Consider the following 14,371-nt stretch of genomic DNA (forward strand, 5'->3'; position numbering starts at 1 on the left):
TTATAGCATTCAATAAAGCGTGCTTGATGCTGCCAGTACACACTCTCCCTGCGCGTTGAACTTCAGAGTTTCCATCTCCGTCAATCATACCAGCGCAGGTGACGACAATGTCCCTTGATTGGGGATAGCGGCCAGGTTTTGTGGAATACAAAAAAATGTTTCTAGTTTTCCAATACGTCTATATCGTTGCCATTATACACAGGTAGTTTAGGAGTGATCTTACGCTGACACAATGTATCAGATTTTCCAGTCCTTATTTGCCGTTTAGTTGTTATTTATTATGCATAGTTGTAAAATGTAGATTGACATACCAGGTTTCCCAATGTCATTGGTGGTCTGTGCACTGTGGTCTGTTCTCTGGTCTGGTGAGAACTGTGTCCCTTCCCTCTACCTGTGCCCCTTCCTGTCACCTGTGTCCCTAAATATAGAACCCTGTGCCTCCAATGACTGCCACCCAGTGTCCAAAATATTCTGACAGTTCTATCTAACCAAAATAATATGACATGTCAATAAGAAACACAAATGGCTCCTACAGTTAGGAAAGTGGAAGATAGATGCTGTCTATTCTTCCCGAAAGCTAAAGGAGAACTACAGCTTAACTACAGTTTAGTTATTAGTTGATTTGGTCACTACCTCCGTATACAGAGGAATGGCCATTTTTATTTTATTTTTGTGTACGTCTATTAATTGTAAAGTGGTATGTTCACGTCAACCAAGAGGCCAGTCGTGATGTGTCGTTTGTGAACGATTCCTTCATTTTGAACGAATCTTTAGAATGACTGGGGAGTAACGAGTCGTCTCAGTGAGTGATTCGTTCATCTTCTTGTGGCAGCGCATCGGGACTGTTGCATTGGCTCAGTAGAGGAAACAGAAAGGATTCGTTCACCTCATTCACTTTCACGTGACTGCTAGGTTTAGCATAGAAGACGTGAATGATTCGAGTGATAATTACAGGTTTTGTTATTTTTGCTTTACTTACAGTTCAGTGCAGTAATTGTATGCTGTGATAATTAAATGCCAGTGTTATAATAAGTGACCATTTCAAATCATGCAAACTGTCATGATGTATTGTATTTAATGGAATTTTTGTGGAAATATTATCTGGCACACAAATGTGAAATTCCTTTCCCTATAGCCTACTCTAATTTATCTTGGCTGGTTTAGATGCACTAATGTTTCTTCCTTTGGAATATGATAACTGTTTAAAATAGTGAAAGTGAAAATATTGAACAAGCAAACTTGCTTGTTCTTTATCCTCGATTCTCTATTATCATCCCAACATTCCCAATACAAAAACCATGTTGTACAAATATATAGAATTGTCTGTCACATGGCTCTTCTTTCATTGGCTCCCTTGCATAGATCCTGCACGCGTGCGTGCGTGCATATGTCTTAAAGTGGCCCTGCTTAGGCTAACTAAATGAAATGCTCAGATAAGATAAGGATCTTCCTGTTTACCTAAGCCTTTACCATGCATATAGTTCACCTGGGGGGTTGGCCTCTCTCTACACAAATGGAATGCTGAACACAGTATCATTATTATACAGGATAAAGGATCTTCAACTTTTCTGATATTGGATTACGTGGGTCACTCTGTCTAATGAGGGGAGGTGCAGCTATGACAGTACCTGCCAAATGAACCCCTCTGTGCTGACTCACTCTGGGGGCCCAGATGGATTCTGTCACAATATTGATCCTCTTTCTACAGGCTGTCAGGCTGTCTGGTCACAGAGGAAGGCTGTGCTTCTCTGGCCTCAGCTCTGAGGTCCAACCCCTTCCACCTTAGGGAACTGGACCTGAGCTACAATCATCCAGGAGAAAAAGGATTGAATCTGCTCTCTGCTGGACTGGAGGATCCACACTGCAGACTGGAGAAACTCAAGTAAGGAGATGTTTGTTTTTTATATACCTCTTAAAGTAAAGTCGCTTAACACTGAATATATCTAATTACGTTAATAGGCCTTGCATTTCTTGATGATACAATTAAAACTGCATGTTTACTCTACAATCTACAATATGGTTGAACTATGATTGTAGCCACAATCATAATTGTATTTCCAGAAAGAGGGTTTAGTGAAAACTGAGTTTATAAACCCTGAGATGAGGGAAACTCTGGGTTTTTAGCTCCAGAAAGAGAGGTCACTAAAACCAGACGTTGTAAAATGTAGCTCAGCTCAAACCTAGGTCCTAGTGTCGGTTTGAAGTGAATGTAGCTAGGGACTTCAACAAGAAAAAAAAATGGAATCAATTTGAGCGCAAAATAGTTTTTGAGCTTCATATAATATTGTAAAGGTTGGTTGTAAAGGTTTGGTTGTTCACAATGTGTGCTTCATGTTTTGGCTACTCGCAATGTTTTGTGGCTATCTCGTTGTTATGATCAGTGACCTATGCACTTTGTAAAGCTCTCTCTTGGAAGTCGCTTTGGATAAAAGCGTCTGCTAAATGAATAAATGTAAATGTAATATAAACATTACGTTGGACTCATATTTTTATATTTGACAAATGTTTTTAACTACAAATATTATTATATTTACTCAGTTTTGGACACCTTTATGCAGAGAATGATGATACTAAGGCCCAATCCCAATGTCCCCCCTAAACCCTGAGCCCTGAACCCTCACACACTTACTTGACGTCACCTAGTAAGTGAGTGCAAGAGGCTACAAGAGCTCAAAATGCTATAAATCGGAATGGTTCAGCACTTTGGGGCATTATAGGTAAAATAGTAATGTTGTTGTATCAAATCTGATGAAAGCATATTTAGAATTTATCATCAAAGGACAACCTACACACTAGGGCTGCACGATTATGGCCAAAATGATAAGCACAATTATTTTGATCAACATTGAGATCACGATTAATTATCATGATTATTTGTTGATTTTAACCAAAACAACTTTTTTTGTCGTTGTTCGTCAGTGATGAAGTAAGCAAACAGCGCTTGATCGGCCATGTCAACGCAGCAAACCAGGAAGCAGGAATGTCCGACTTTACGCAGCCGTTTATAACTCTTCCCCGACTGCAAGCAGCAACTCTCGCTGGTCGTTTCATGCAGCCGATGTCGAACGCACCTATGGTTTACGAAGCGCTAGATTGGCTTTGCCAAAGAATGCCGCATTTTAAATATCGCTCCATCACGCGAATTTGATTGTGGGAAGCCAAAATCGTGATCGTGATTAAAATTGTATTAATTGTGCAGCCCTACTACACCCAGTTCTGGCTATATTAACCGTCAGTGAGCTTTGTGTTTAAACTTACTGATGTTAACTGTTATTTCTAACTCTGTTTACGTCAGGGTTGGTTGCTCCTTCCATGCTTGTTTGTTTACTGTTCTTCGTCTTTCTTGTCTTATGAGGAGGGTTAGACAGGATCTTTTTCTCTCTTCCGGGCTTCCCCTGGTAACCCTCGTGTTTCACGTCACTACGCTGTGAATTGTGGGCAAGTCTGCAAAAATGCAGACTTAAGGGTGCATAAAATGTCTTCGAAAGAGCCCTCGCGGACTTGACAATTTGACAGTGGGACAGCCCTAAGCCCTCACAGACTTAGTGAGAACGTGCCTCAAAGTCTGTGAGTCTGTGAGGGTGGACATTGGGATTGGGCCTAACCGTTCGTAAACTCCAGATTGATTGTCCTGTTGTCTCTGAGGGGAAAATCTGTTTGACCCGTGCATTGATTCAGAGCGTGCACGGAGAGAGGGGCTTATTCACAGACGGGTCTGTTGTAGTGAGAGAGAGAGAACGCGAGCGGGGCAAGAAGGGGCTGAGCGAATCAGTGTGCTGCGTGCAGCACTACTATTAAATATTTTTTTGTGATGTTAAACAGTAAAAGCAAAAACACCATTTTATAAATTTGTGGTGGTAAATCTCTAATTGTGGCGGGCCGTTACAAATAAATTAATGTATGGGAAACACTGAAAACTCTGGGTGTGTTACCACGGTAACTGACTGTGAACCTCACCTGCAAGCTGGCAGCTTTTCTGTAACAAACCGTGAGTTTCTCCCTCTCCCCTCCCTCATGCTGAGCCTGAAGCAACTGTCAGACATGGGGTGTCCTTTCCTCATCAACCTGATTGTTGTTGAAGCCATATAACACATACGGATGACATGAAATTCTACAGTTTTCCATGCAGAGCTAACCTGGCATTTACTGAACATCTCACTGTTAATCTGTGCAATCCTATGTGAACAATCCACATAGGATTGTTCCATTTCTTCTTCACCTGTAGCAGACACCGTAGGGGCGTCAGGTGGCTGAGCGGTGAGGGAAGCAGGCTAGTAATCTGAAGGTTGCCAGTTCAATTCCCGGCCGTGCAAAATGACGTTGTGTCCTTGGGCAAGGCACTTCACCCTACTTGCTTTGGGGAGAATGTCCCTGTACTTACTGTAAGTCGCTCTGGATAAGAGCATCTGCTAAATGACTAAATGTAAATGTAAGACGTTAGCCTGGTCCTAACCAGACTCTCGTACATTTCATTTGTACAGAGAGTCTGGGCTCGCTCCCTTGACAAGCGTTAACTTCCTTGAAGGCGGGTATTCTGTTGAAGTTTAAAACTATTGGATCTGCCCAGAGCCACTCTGGATCTGCCATAACCGATCGCTAGCGTTCGACTTAGCCAACTCCTTCACCACTAACGGAACGAGCTGGAAAATCAAACGAACCCCGTGGGGAGCAAAGATTGTTCTTGCTCCGGCTTTAACTTCTGGATATTCGGCAGCGTTGCCACAACAGACCGAATGGCTTCGCTCGCATCTTTCTCCGCCGCCATTACAGAACTATAACTCAAACTAGCGCACAACATCAACGTCATCGTTCTCAGCCGCTCCCTCTGTTCGCTGATTGGACGGTAAAAAGTTGACTTGAGACATCAACTAATATACGGAAAGCCCAGACGGAGTACAGAAGCAAAATGAAAATTGAGCGGAAGTACGTAGGAGGGCAGAGCCAGGCTAGTAAGACGTGGTTAAATGTCAAATTAATATACTGCTTTGAAATGTACTGAATGAACAACTGCCTCTTTTGCTGTTGAAGTTGTTTTTCTGCTTTCTGAAAATGTCTTCATACTCGGCTGCACGCATGAGAATTTCTAATTCTCTGGATAAGAGCGTCTGCTAAATGACTAAATGTAATTCCAGTGAATTAGAAATGAACTAACTCATATCAGCTGTTCTGGAAGTGATAACTTTGAGATTCCCATCTCAGGGTTCATCAAGTCAGAGTTCAGGGTTCGGCTCAGAGTTTGTAAAACCTGCTTTCTGGAATACACCTCTGATGATAAGAGAGAAACAACATGTTTACTTAGAAAGTCAGTTGCTAAGTCACTTATCAACAGGTGAAGTGTATTTTCATCATTCCTCTGCTTATCCCTGCAGTGTGGATCATGGTGGAGAGTGCTGGATCAAACCTGGCCCTAGGAGATGTGAGTATTGACTGCTACTTGGTTCTAGTACACAAGGTCATACAAGGGACAATACCATTAGTGACTTGGACACTGTCAAAAATGGACACACACACACTGTAAACACACACTTTTAGAAGCAGTAATTTAACACAATTACCCACATCAATACTGTATGTGCTATGTCCCCTTCCTTCTCCCTCTCCTCCCCTCTTCCTCTTCCCCTCCTCTGCTCTCCTCCCCTCTTCCCCTCCTCCCTCTGCTCTCCTCCCCTCTTCCCCTCCTCCCTCTCCTCTCCTCCCCTCTTCCCCTCTTCCCCTCCTCTCCTCTTCCCCTCCTCTTCCCCTCCTCCCTCTTCCCCTCCTCCCTCTCTCCTCTTCCCCTCCTCCCTCTCTCCTCTTCCCCTCTCTCTCCTCTTCCTCTCCTCCCCTCTTCCCCTCCTCCCTCTTCCCCTTCTCCCTCTCCTCTCCCCTCCTCCCTCTTCCCCTTCTCCCTCTCCTCTCCTCCCCTCTTCCCCTCCTCCCCTCTTCCCTTCTTTCCCTCCCTCTCTTCCCCTCCCTCTGCTCTCCTCCCCTCTTCCCCTCCTCTCCTCTTCCCCTCCTCCCTCTTCCTCTCCTCTTCCCCTCCTCCCTCTCCTCCTCTCTTCCCCTTCTTCCTCTCCTCCCTTCTTCCTCTCCTTCCCTCTGCTCTCCTCCTCTCTTCCCCTCCTCCCTCTCCTCCCCTCTTCCCTTCTTTCCCTCTTCTCTCCTCTTCCTCTCCTCCCCTCCCTGTCCTCCCCTCTTCCCCTCCTCCCTCTTCTCTCCTCTTCCCCTCCCTCTCCTCCCCTCTTCCCCTCCTCTGCTCTCCTCTTCCCCTCCTCCCTCTTCCTCTCCTCCCCTCTTCCCCTTCTCCCTCTCCTCTTCCTCTCCTCCCTCTTCTCTCCTCTTCCTCTCCTCCCCTTCTCCCTCTCCTCTCCTCTTCCCCTCTTCCTCTCCTCTTCCCCTTCTCCCTCTCCTCTCCTCCCCTCCTCCCCTCTTCCCTCCTCTGCTCTCCTTTTCCCCTTCTCCCCCTTCCTCTCCTCCCCTCTTCCCTCTCCTCCCCTCTTCCCCTCCTCCCTCTCCTCTCCTCCCTTGTTCCCCTCCTCCCTAGAAAGATGGAGTGATGGGGGCATATCAGGGGTAAGGAGATGAGGGATGATGGAAAGAGGGATTTGGAGGGAGAGAGGTAGCATGTGAGGGAGGGAGAACAGAATGAGAGAATGAAAGGGAGAGAGGGAGAGTGGAAGAGAGAGAGAGAGGGACAGAGAGCAGGGTAGAGAGGATGGAACAGAAATAGAGATAGAAAGAGAGTGAGGATGGGTAGAGAGAGAGAGAGAGAGAGAGAATGAAGGGGGGAGGGCAGGAAGAGGGAGACATTCTATGATGATCAGTAATATATTGTGTCTTGGTCTCCCCCATCAGATGCCTGTGAGCTCACACTGGACCCAAACACAGCATACAGAGACCTCTCTCTGTCTGAGGAGAACAGAAAGGTGACAAGGAGGGAAGAGGAGCAGCCGTATCCTGATCACCCAGAGAGATTTGAGGACTGGCCACAGGTGCTGTGTAGAGAGGGTCTGTCTGGGCGCTGTTACTGGGAGGCAGAGTGGAGTGGAGGAGGAGGGGTTTATATAGCAGTGACATATAAAGGAATCAGCAGGAGAGGAAGGGATGATGACTGTGTGCTTGGACTCTATAACAAGTCCTGGAGTCTGTACCGTGATGATAACAGTTACTCTGCCTGGCACAATAATAAGAGAACTGTCATACCTGCCCCCCCCTCCAGCTCCCACAGAGTAGGAGTGTATCTGGACTGGCCGGCCGGCACTCTGTCCTTCTACACAGTCTCCTCTGACACACTGACCCACCTGCACACATTCCACAGCACATTCACTGAGCCCCTCTATCCTGGGTTCTGTGTTTATTCTGACTCCTCAGTGTCCCTGTGTCAGGTAGAATAGCCCACACACACTCTCACACACCGTGCTCACATAGATGTCATTGAAGACTGAACTGTACAGTTGTAATTGATATCCCAGAGTGTTTGTAAATATTGGTGTGTGTAGAATGTTTGTTTTGTTTTAACCTTTTAGATGTACATATTACTGATATTAAATATTATTAATATCTCTAAATATTACCGACGCTTCCACCAGAGTGAGTTATTTTTCCAAAACGGAAGCTAGCTTTAGTTAGCTTCCGTTACCTAGCAACCTAGCATAATACTCGTAGCAATGCTACTACCTGCTAGTGTTACTTGTTAGCCTCCTAATTGTACATTTTGAAGCCATACTACAGCGTTTGTCATGTAGTTTTTGTCTATCGGAAAATAGTCGGTTGGAATGTTCAGAATCACACGTGCGACGTTACTCTGTGGGGCTTTCGAACTATCGCACATGTGTGATGCTACTCCTTAACGGGTTAATTGTTGACAAACAACAATCCTGTCTGTGATGAACTAAATAGTGTCTTACTGACTAAATAAGGAGAAATAAAGATGTTTTATACAGGATGATAGAAGACATGCTGTGTGTTTGTTGGTGACCCAGTGGCCCTAGACACACACACACACGGACACACACACACACATGCATGCATACACTGTAAACACTACATTTAGGACCAGTAATATGACAGTATTACCCACTTGAATTTAAACTGTCTGTGTGTCTGTCTAGTGTGATCCCCTCCCTCCCTTGACCTGCCCCCACCCTCCCTACTCCCTTTGGGCCCTCAGAGGGGGAGGGAGGGAGGGAGGGAGGGAGGGAGGAGGGAAGGAGGGAGGGGGAGGGAGGGAGGGAGGGAGGGAGGTTTTAATTGTTGACAAACAACAATCCTGTCTTTGATCTCAGTTCCACTGAATGTGATGAACTAAATAGTGTCTTACTGACATACAGGATGATAGAAGACATGCTGTGTGTTTGTTGGTGACCCAGTGGCCCTAGACACACACACACACATGGACACACACACACCTGCCCCCACCCTCCCTACTCCCTTTGGGCTCTCAGAGGGGGAGGGAGGGAGGGATTGCCACTTGTTTCATTTCCATAGAATATCTTCCTTTTCAGCTTCAGGAGCCGGACATATATTTCTCTGGACAACTGCACGCCCTGTAAGAAATCAGATTTGATGTCCATAGAATCGATATGCCCCTATATTTTGACAGATTACTGCTAATAGCCTCAGAGAGTCAGAAGCACATGTTGGGGAGTTTTTCTGCAGCTCGTGAATATTAAGCTCTTCAAAACCTCGAGCTACGAGTCGTGCTTTGGGCACAATACCACTGGGAGTTTCTTTGAGACAACAGACCCATCTGGTAGAGACACACTTTTGACCTGCATCAACCACTTCCTCAAAAACATTGTTTTTGTTCCAATTCATAATTTCATCCTGTTTGGCTGTATCAAATGAAATGTCTTTTGTTATGAGTACATCAGTCTCCCTATCAGTTGATTCAATGTTAAGATGATCAACACCTGACATATCCACTTGCTCCTTTTGTCCATCACTGCCATCAGGTTCAATAAGTTGCAAGTTAAACCAGTGTTTGTATTTTCCAGAGGCTTTGCCTGCTCTGCCTAAAACCTTGGCTCTCTGTAGACCACCACCATCCTGTTTCATAAATGTTAGGATCTGTCCTGTTCTTACAGTTTTTCACGATTGCTAAAACACATTTCTTTAAACAGTCACCCATTTTCTCAAAACTGTAAACACAAAACCTCATCTTCGAGCACTATTTACAAAACCTCTGAATCCTCTTGCAAAATCAAACTTTCGCCCCAAAACAGATTTACCTGTGCTCAAAACAAACACTGCTCTCAAATCATAAACAAAGTGATCAAAATGATATACACTATCAAGCAGTCAGTAAACAATACACCAAAAAATAGAAAACACATTGTTCAAAACATATAGTTCTCAGGGAGAAGTACATTTTTTATCTCAAAACAAATGTCATATTTCACCGTCATTGTCTTTTGATAAACTAAAACATGTTTTATCATAGTATCTCAAAATGTATCAGAAATTACTAGTCTGCTTTGCTCTTTGTTCTTTCTCCTCCTTGTACCCCTATACAGTACTGTACCCTGCATCTCACTACCCCTATACAGTACTGTACCCTGCATCTCACTACCCCTATACAGTACTGTACCCTGCATCTCACTACCCCTATACAGTACTGTACCCTGCATCTCACTACCCCTATACAGTACTGTACCCTGCATCTCACTACCCCTATACAGTACTGTACCCTGCATCTCACTACCCCTATACAGTACTGTACCCTGCATCTCACTACCCCTATACAGTACTGTACCCTGCATCTCACTACCCCTATACAGTACTGTACCCTGCATCTCACTACCCCTATACAGTACTGTACCCTGCATCTCACTACCCCTATACAGTACTGTACCCTGCATCTCACTACCCCTATACAGTACTGTACCCTGCATCTCACTACCCCTATACAGTACTGTACCCTGCATCTCACTACCCCTATACAGTACTGTACCCTGCATCTCACTACCCCTATACAGTACTGTACCCTGCATCTCACTACCCCTATACAGTACTGTACCCTGCATCTCACTACCCCTATACAGTACTGTACCCTGCATCTCACTACCCCTATACAGTACTGTACCCTGCATCTCACTACCCCTATACAGTACTGTACCCTGCATCTCACTACCCCTATACAGTACTGTACCCTGCATCTCACTACCCCTATACAGTACTGTACCCTGCATCTCACTACCCCTATACAGTACTGTACCCTGCATCTCACTACCCCTATACAGTACTGTACCCTGCATCTCACTACCCCTATACAGTACTGTACCCTGCATCTCACTACCCCTATACAGTACTGTACCCTGCATCTCACTACCCCTATACAGTACTGTACCCTGCATCTCACTACCCCTATACAGTACTGTACCCTGCATCTCACTACCCCTATACAGTACTGTACCCTGCATCTCACTACCCCTATACAGTACTGTACCCTGCATCTCACTACCCCTATACAGTACTGTACCCTGCATCTCACTACCCCTATACAGTACTGTACCCTGCATCTCACTACCCCTATACAGTACTGTACCCTGCATCTCACTACCCCTATACAGTACTGTACCCTGCATCTCACTACCCCTATACAGTACTGTACCCTGCATCTCACTACCCCTATACAGTACTGTACCCTGCATCTCACTACCCCTATACAGTACTGTACCCTGCATCTCACTACCCCTATACAGTACTGTACCCTGCATCTCACTACCCCTATACAGTACTGTACCCTGCATCTCACTACCCCTATACAGTACTGTACCCTGCATCTCACTACCCCTATACAGTACTGTACCCTGCATCTCACTACCCCTATACAGTACTGTACCCTGCATCTCACTACCCCTATACAGTACTGTACCCTGCATCTCACTACCCCTATACAGTACTGTACCCTGCATCTCACTACCCCTATACAGTACTGTACCCTGCATCTCACTACCCCTATACAGTACTGTACCCTGCATCTCACTACCCCTATACAGTACTGTACCCTGCATCTCACTACCCCTATACAGTACTGTACCCTGCATCTCACTACCCCTATACAGTACTGTACCCTGCATCTCACTACCCCTATACAGTACTGTACCCTGCATCTCACTACCCCTATACAGTACTGTACCCTGCATCTCACTACCCCTATACAGTACTGTACCCTGCATCTCACTACCCCTATACAGTACTGTACCCTGCATCTCACTACCCCTATACAGTACTGTACCCTGCATCTCACTACCCCTATACAGTACTGTACCCTGCATCTCACTACCCCTATACAGTACTGTACCCTGCATCTCAATACTCACAACTCACTCTTGTTCTTTGTTGATATGAACCTGCAACCAGTCAAAATCTATTGAGCAGTCAGTACTGTTACTGTAACAAATGGAAAGCACAATGATCAGGGCCATACAATTTGTTCATTGTACAGTATACAGCCTACAATGCACTGTACTACAGTATACAATACTACAAGGGACAAAAATCAAAGGAGTAAACATGTGATCAATGTGCTTCTTCTTGTCTTTGGGCTGGGTCAGGCCAGAGCACTTCGTCGACATCACAAGCAATATTTTCCCACCAACAACCTGTTTGCTCTCTGAACTGGCTTCTATTGGTTGTGTCACATCATTTGAAACAAGTGAAATCAATTTTGAGTGGTTGTGTTTAGTCAATGACATGTTTTCTCTATTTGTATTTGATTGTTGCCACTTGTGTTTACCAGTATGGATGACATGTGCATTAGAGAAACATCTAAAACATGCAGGACAGGGGGTCCCTGAGGACCAGGGTTGGGAACCACTGCTCTGACTGATCAAACCTTCTTGGTGTTTGAGAGGAAAATGACAGACTTGTATTCTTTATTTCTACCTCCAGAGGGCAGTAGTGTTTGTAATGCTGCTTATAAACATAATAGAAATACCTCAGGATGACCACATGATGTCTCAGTATACGATAGACAGAATAGTTTTCTGGAATATTCCACAGGTACAATCCAGTTTAGTGAAATCAGCTTCTCAGGCAGGTTAATATTTCACATTGGTTACTGACTACCGTGTCATTGTGTTCAAATCAAATGTTATTTGTATAGCCCTTTCTACGAGCAATGTCGCAGAGGGCTTCACACACGCCCATAGAACTGCACCTAAACCAACCTAAACCCTCAAGGAAGACAAGGACAAACTCTCAGGAAAACTCAGTTAAAACATTTAAGAAAGCCTGGGAGGAGCAATTCAGGGAGAGAGCCACTCCTCCAGAAATGATGGGTAACTCAGAGAGGTGCAGACCATAAGCAAAGTATAATCGTGCATCAAGAGTAGAGATAACAATAAAATGTGCAAATGGATGTTGAACACAGATATTCAGAGTTCCAACTCAGTGCTCTTGAGTTGGCACATGTCAGTTTGGGCAGTGGTAGCCACAGGACTGGGAAGTAGGATCAGCACAGCATCACAGAACAGCCAGGTAGATGGACAGGAAGGAAACAGGAACTGTGTGCTCCATCATGAGACAGATGTCCACAACTATGTCCAATGTTGGCAGACCTGCGACCTGGCAGGTGTTGACAGCTCAACTCCCCACACCACAGGGGAGGGAGGGAGAGAAAGTAGAAAAGTAGGATTAGAGAATGCAAAGGTACAAATAACAGTTCAAATAACTGTAAGGGTGAGATCCCTACTGGTTAAGTGTAAACTAGTGTAGCAGTTCCAAGACAGTGCCAGCCTCCCTGATTAAAACATGAAGTATGTTCCAGAGGAGACAAGCTCTATATGAGAACACCTTGTCCACCTGTTGTTTTCACCTTGTAACAGTTACTTGCCACAATACCCATGGAAATTCATCAGACCGATATTCTTTATTTCTACCTCTAGAGGGTAGTAATGTTTGTGATCCCTACCTAATGATAACCTTCTACAGGCTGTCAGGCTGTCACATCACAGAGGAAGGCTGTGCTTCTCTGGGCTCAGCTCTGAAGTCAACCACCTTCCTGACACAACTGGATCTAAGTAACAATGATCTGAAGGATGCCGGCATGAAGCTGCTCTCTGCTGGACTGGGGAACCCACTCTGCAAACTGGAGACACTGAGGTGTGTAATCAACTTCAACAGGAGACAACAACTAGTTTCACAATATCACACACCACATACTGGCTGTAAGTTTGTGGTTAATTCAAGGTACAAGGAGGCCGGTCAAAGAACACCCAGGCCAGGCTAGGGTCATATTCCACAAGGTAGAGTCATTCAGGTACAGGGTGGCTGGCAGGCTCAGAGTCAGGGCGGGGAACTAAGGGGCAGAAAAGACTCAAGGAGGTAGAAAACACAAAGAAGTCTTCTGTAGGCTTGACAAACAAGAACTGGCCCCAAGCAGAAAACACAAGGATAAATGAGAGTAGGAAGAAAGATGGGAGACACCTGGAGGGAGTTAGGAAGAAAGATGGGAGACACCTGGAGGGAGTGGAGACAAACATGACACAGGTGAAACAGATCAGGGTGGGACAGGAATCTGTTTAAGACATACTACTCAATTATATTAGTGTAGATTAACTCTGGTTTTGTATTGTTTTGCTGTAATGTACTGTTGACACCCTAACTCTGCATTAAAGGTTGAGGGTCAGAAATAGAAAAGGTGCCTTGTATACTGAGACACCTGCTACTTGATGTAGTATGAAATACATTCTTGGTTTATTGTACTACCATGTAACTGGATGTACAATTTTCTAAATATTAAAGGATGATATTGCGTTTAAGATGAAGGGAAAGTTAACCAACCAGGACAGACAGTCATCTGACTGATCTAAACTTATTGGTGTTTGACACCTTTCTCTTCTCCCCTCCTCACATCTCCTTTGATCTCCTCTCTTCTCCGTTCTTCCCCTCCCCTGTCTCGTCTGAGCTCCAGTAGCTGGTGTGTGTGTTCCCTCTCCTCTCTTCTCTCTCCTGTTCTCCCTCCTTCACCTCTCTCTTCTCCCACCCCTCCCTTGTTCTACCCTTCTCTCCTCCCCTCTCTCCTCCAGCCCTCCCTTTATCTACTTTCGTCTCCTTCCTCTCCTTCCTTACTGTGTGTGTTCCATCCCTTCACCCTGTTCTCCTCTCCTGTCCTGCATCCCTCCTTTTTCCTGGGAGTGAGCGCCTGGCACACTCTCATATGTGACCTCTCTGTGCGCAGTGAAACTCTGCTTGAACGCAGTGGATTTATGCTTTTTCATGATTTATGGATTTATGATGATTTGATGATTTATGCTATTTCTTCTTTAGTCACATCCATGTGTACAGAGGTCTGCGTATGACTTTTGACAGTTTGTGGGCAGAAAGTTTATGGGGTTTATAGTTGGGTTAAACTCCTCAGTGTCCCTGTGCCATGTAGAATACTCCC

General features: G+C 45.0%; 1 protein-coding gene across 1 annotated transcript in view; it reads left to right on the forward strand.

Annotated features, from left to right (window-relative positions):
* The window catches only part of LOC134039097 (NACHT, LRR and PYD domains-containing protein 3-like), a 66,392-nt gene extending 58,840 nt beyond the window's left edge, over nt 1–7,552 (forward strand). The window contains exons 7-9 of the mRNA XM_062484845.1: nt 1,709–1,882; nt 5,370–5,416; nt 6,835–7,552. Coding sequence (XP_062340829.1) covers nt 1,709–1,882; nt 5,370–5,416; nt 6,835–7,373 — 760 coding nt within the window. The 3' untranslated portion in view covers nt 7,374–7,552. The remainder of the gene's footprint in view (nt 1–1,708; nt 1,883–5,369; nt 5,417–6,834) is intronic.
* Nucleotides 7,553–14,371: the final 6,819 nt, after the last annotated feature.

The sequence above is a fragment of the Osmerus eperlanus genome, chromosome 18 (genome assembly GCF_963692335.1).
Source record: "Osmerus eperlanus chromosome 18, fOsmEpe2.1, whole genome shotgun sequence".
NCBI lineage: Eukaryota > Metazoa > Chordata > Actinopteri > Osmeriformes > Osmeridae > Osmerus > Osmerus eperlanus.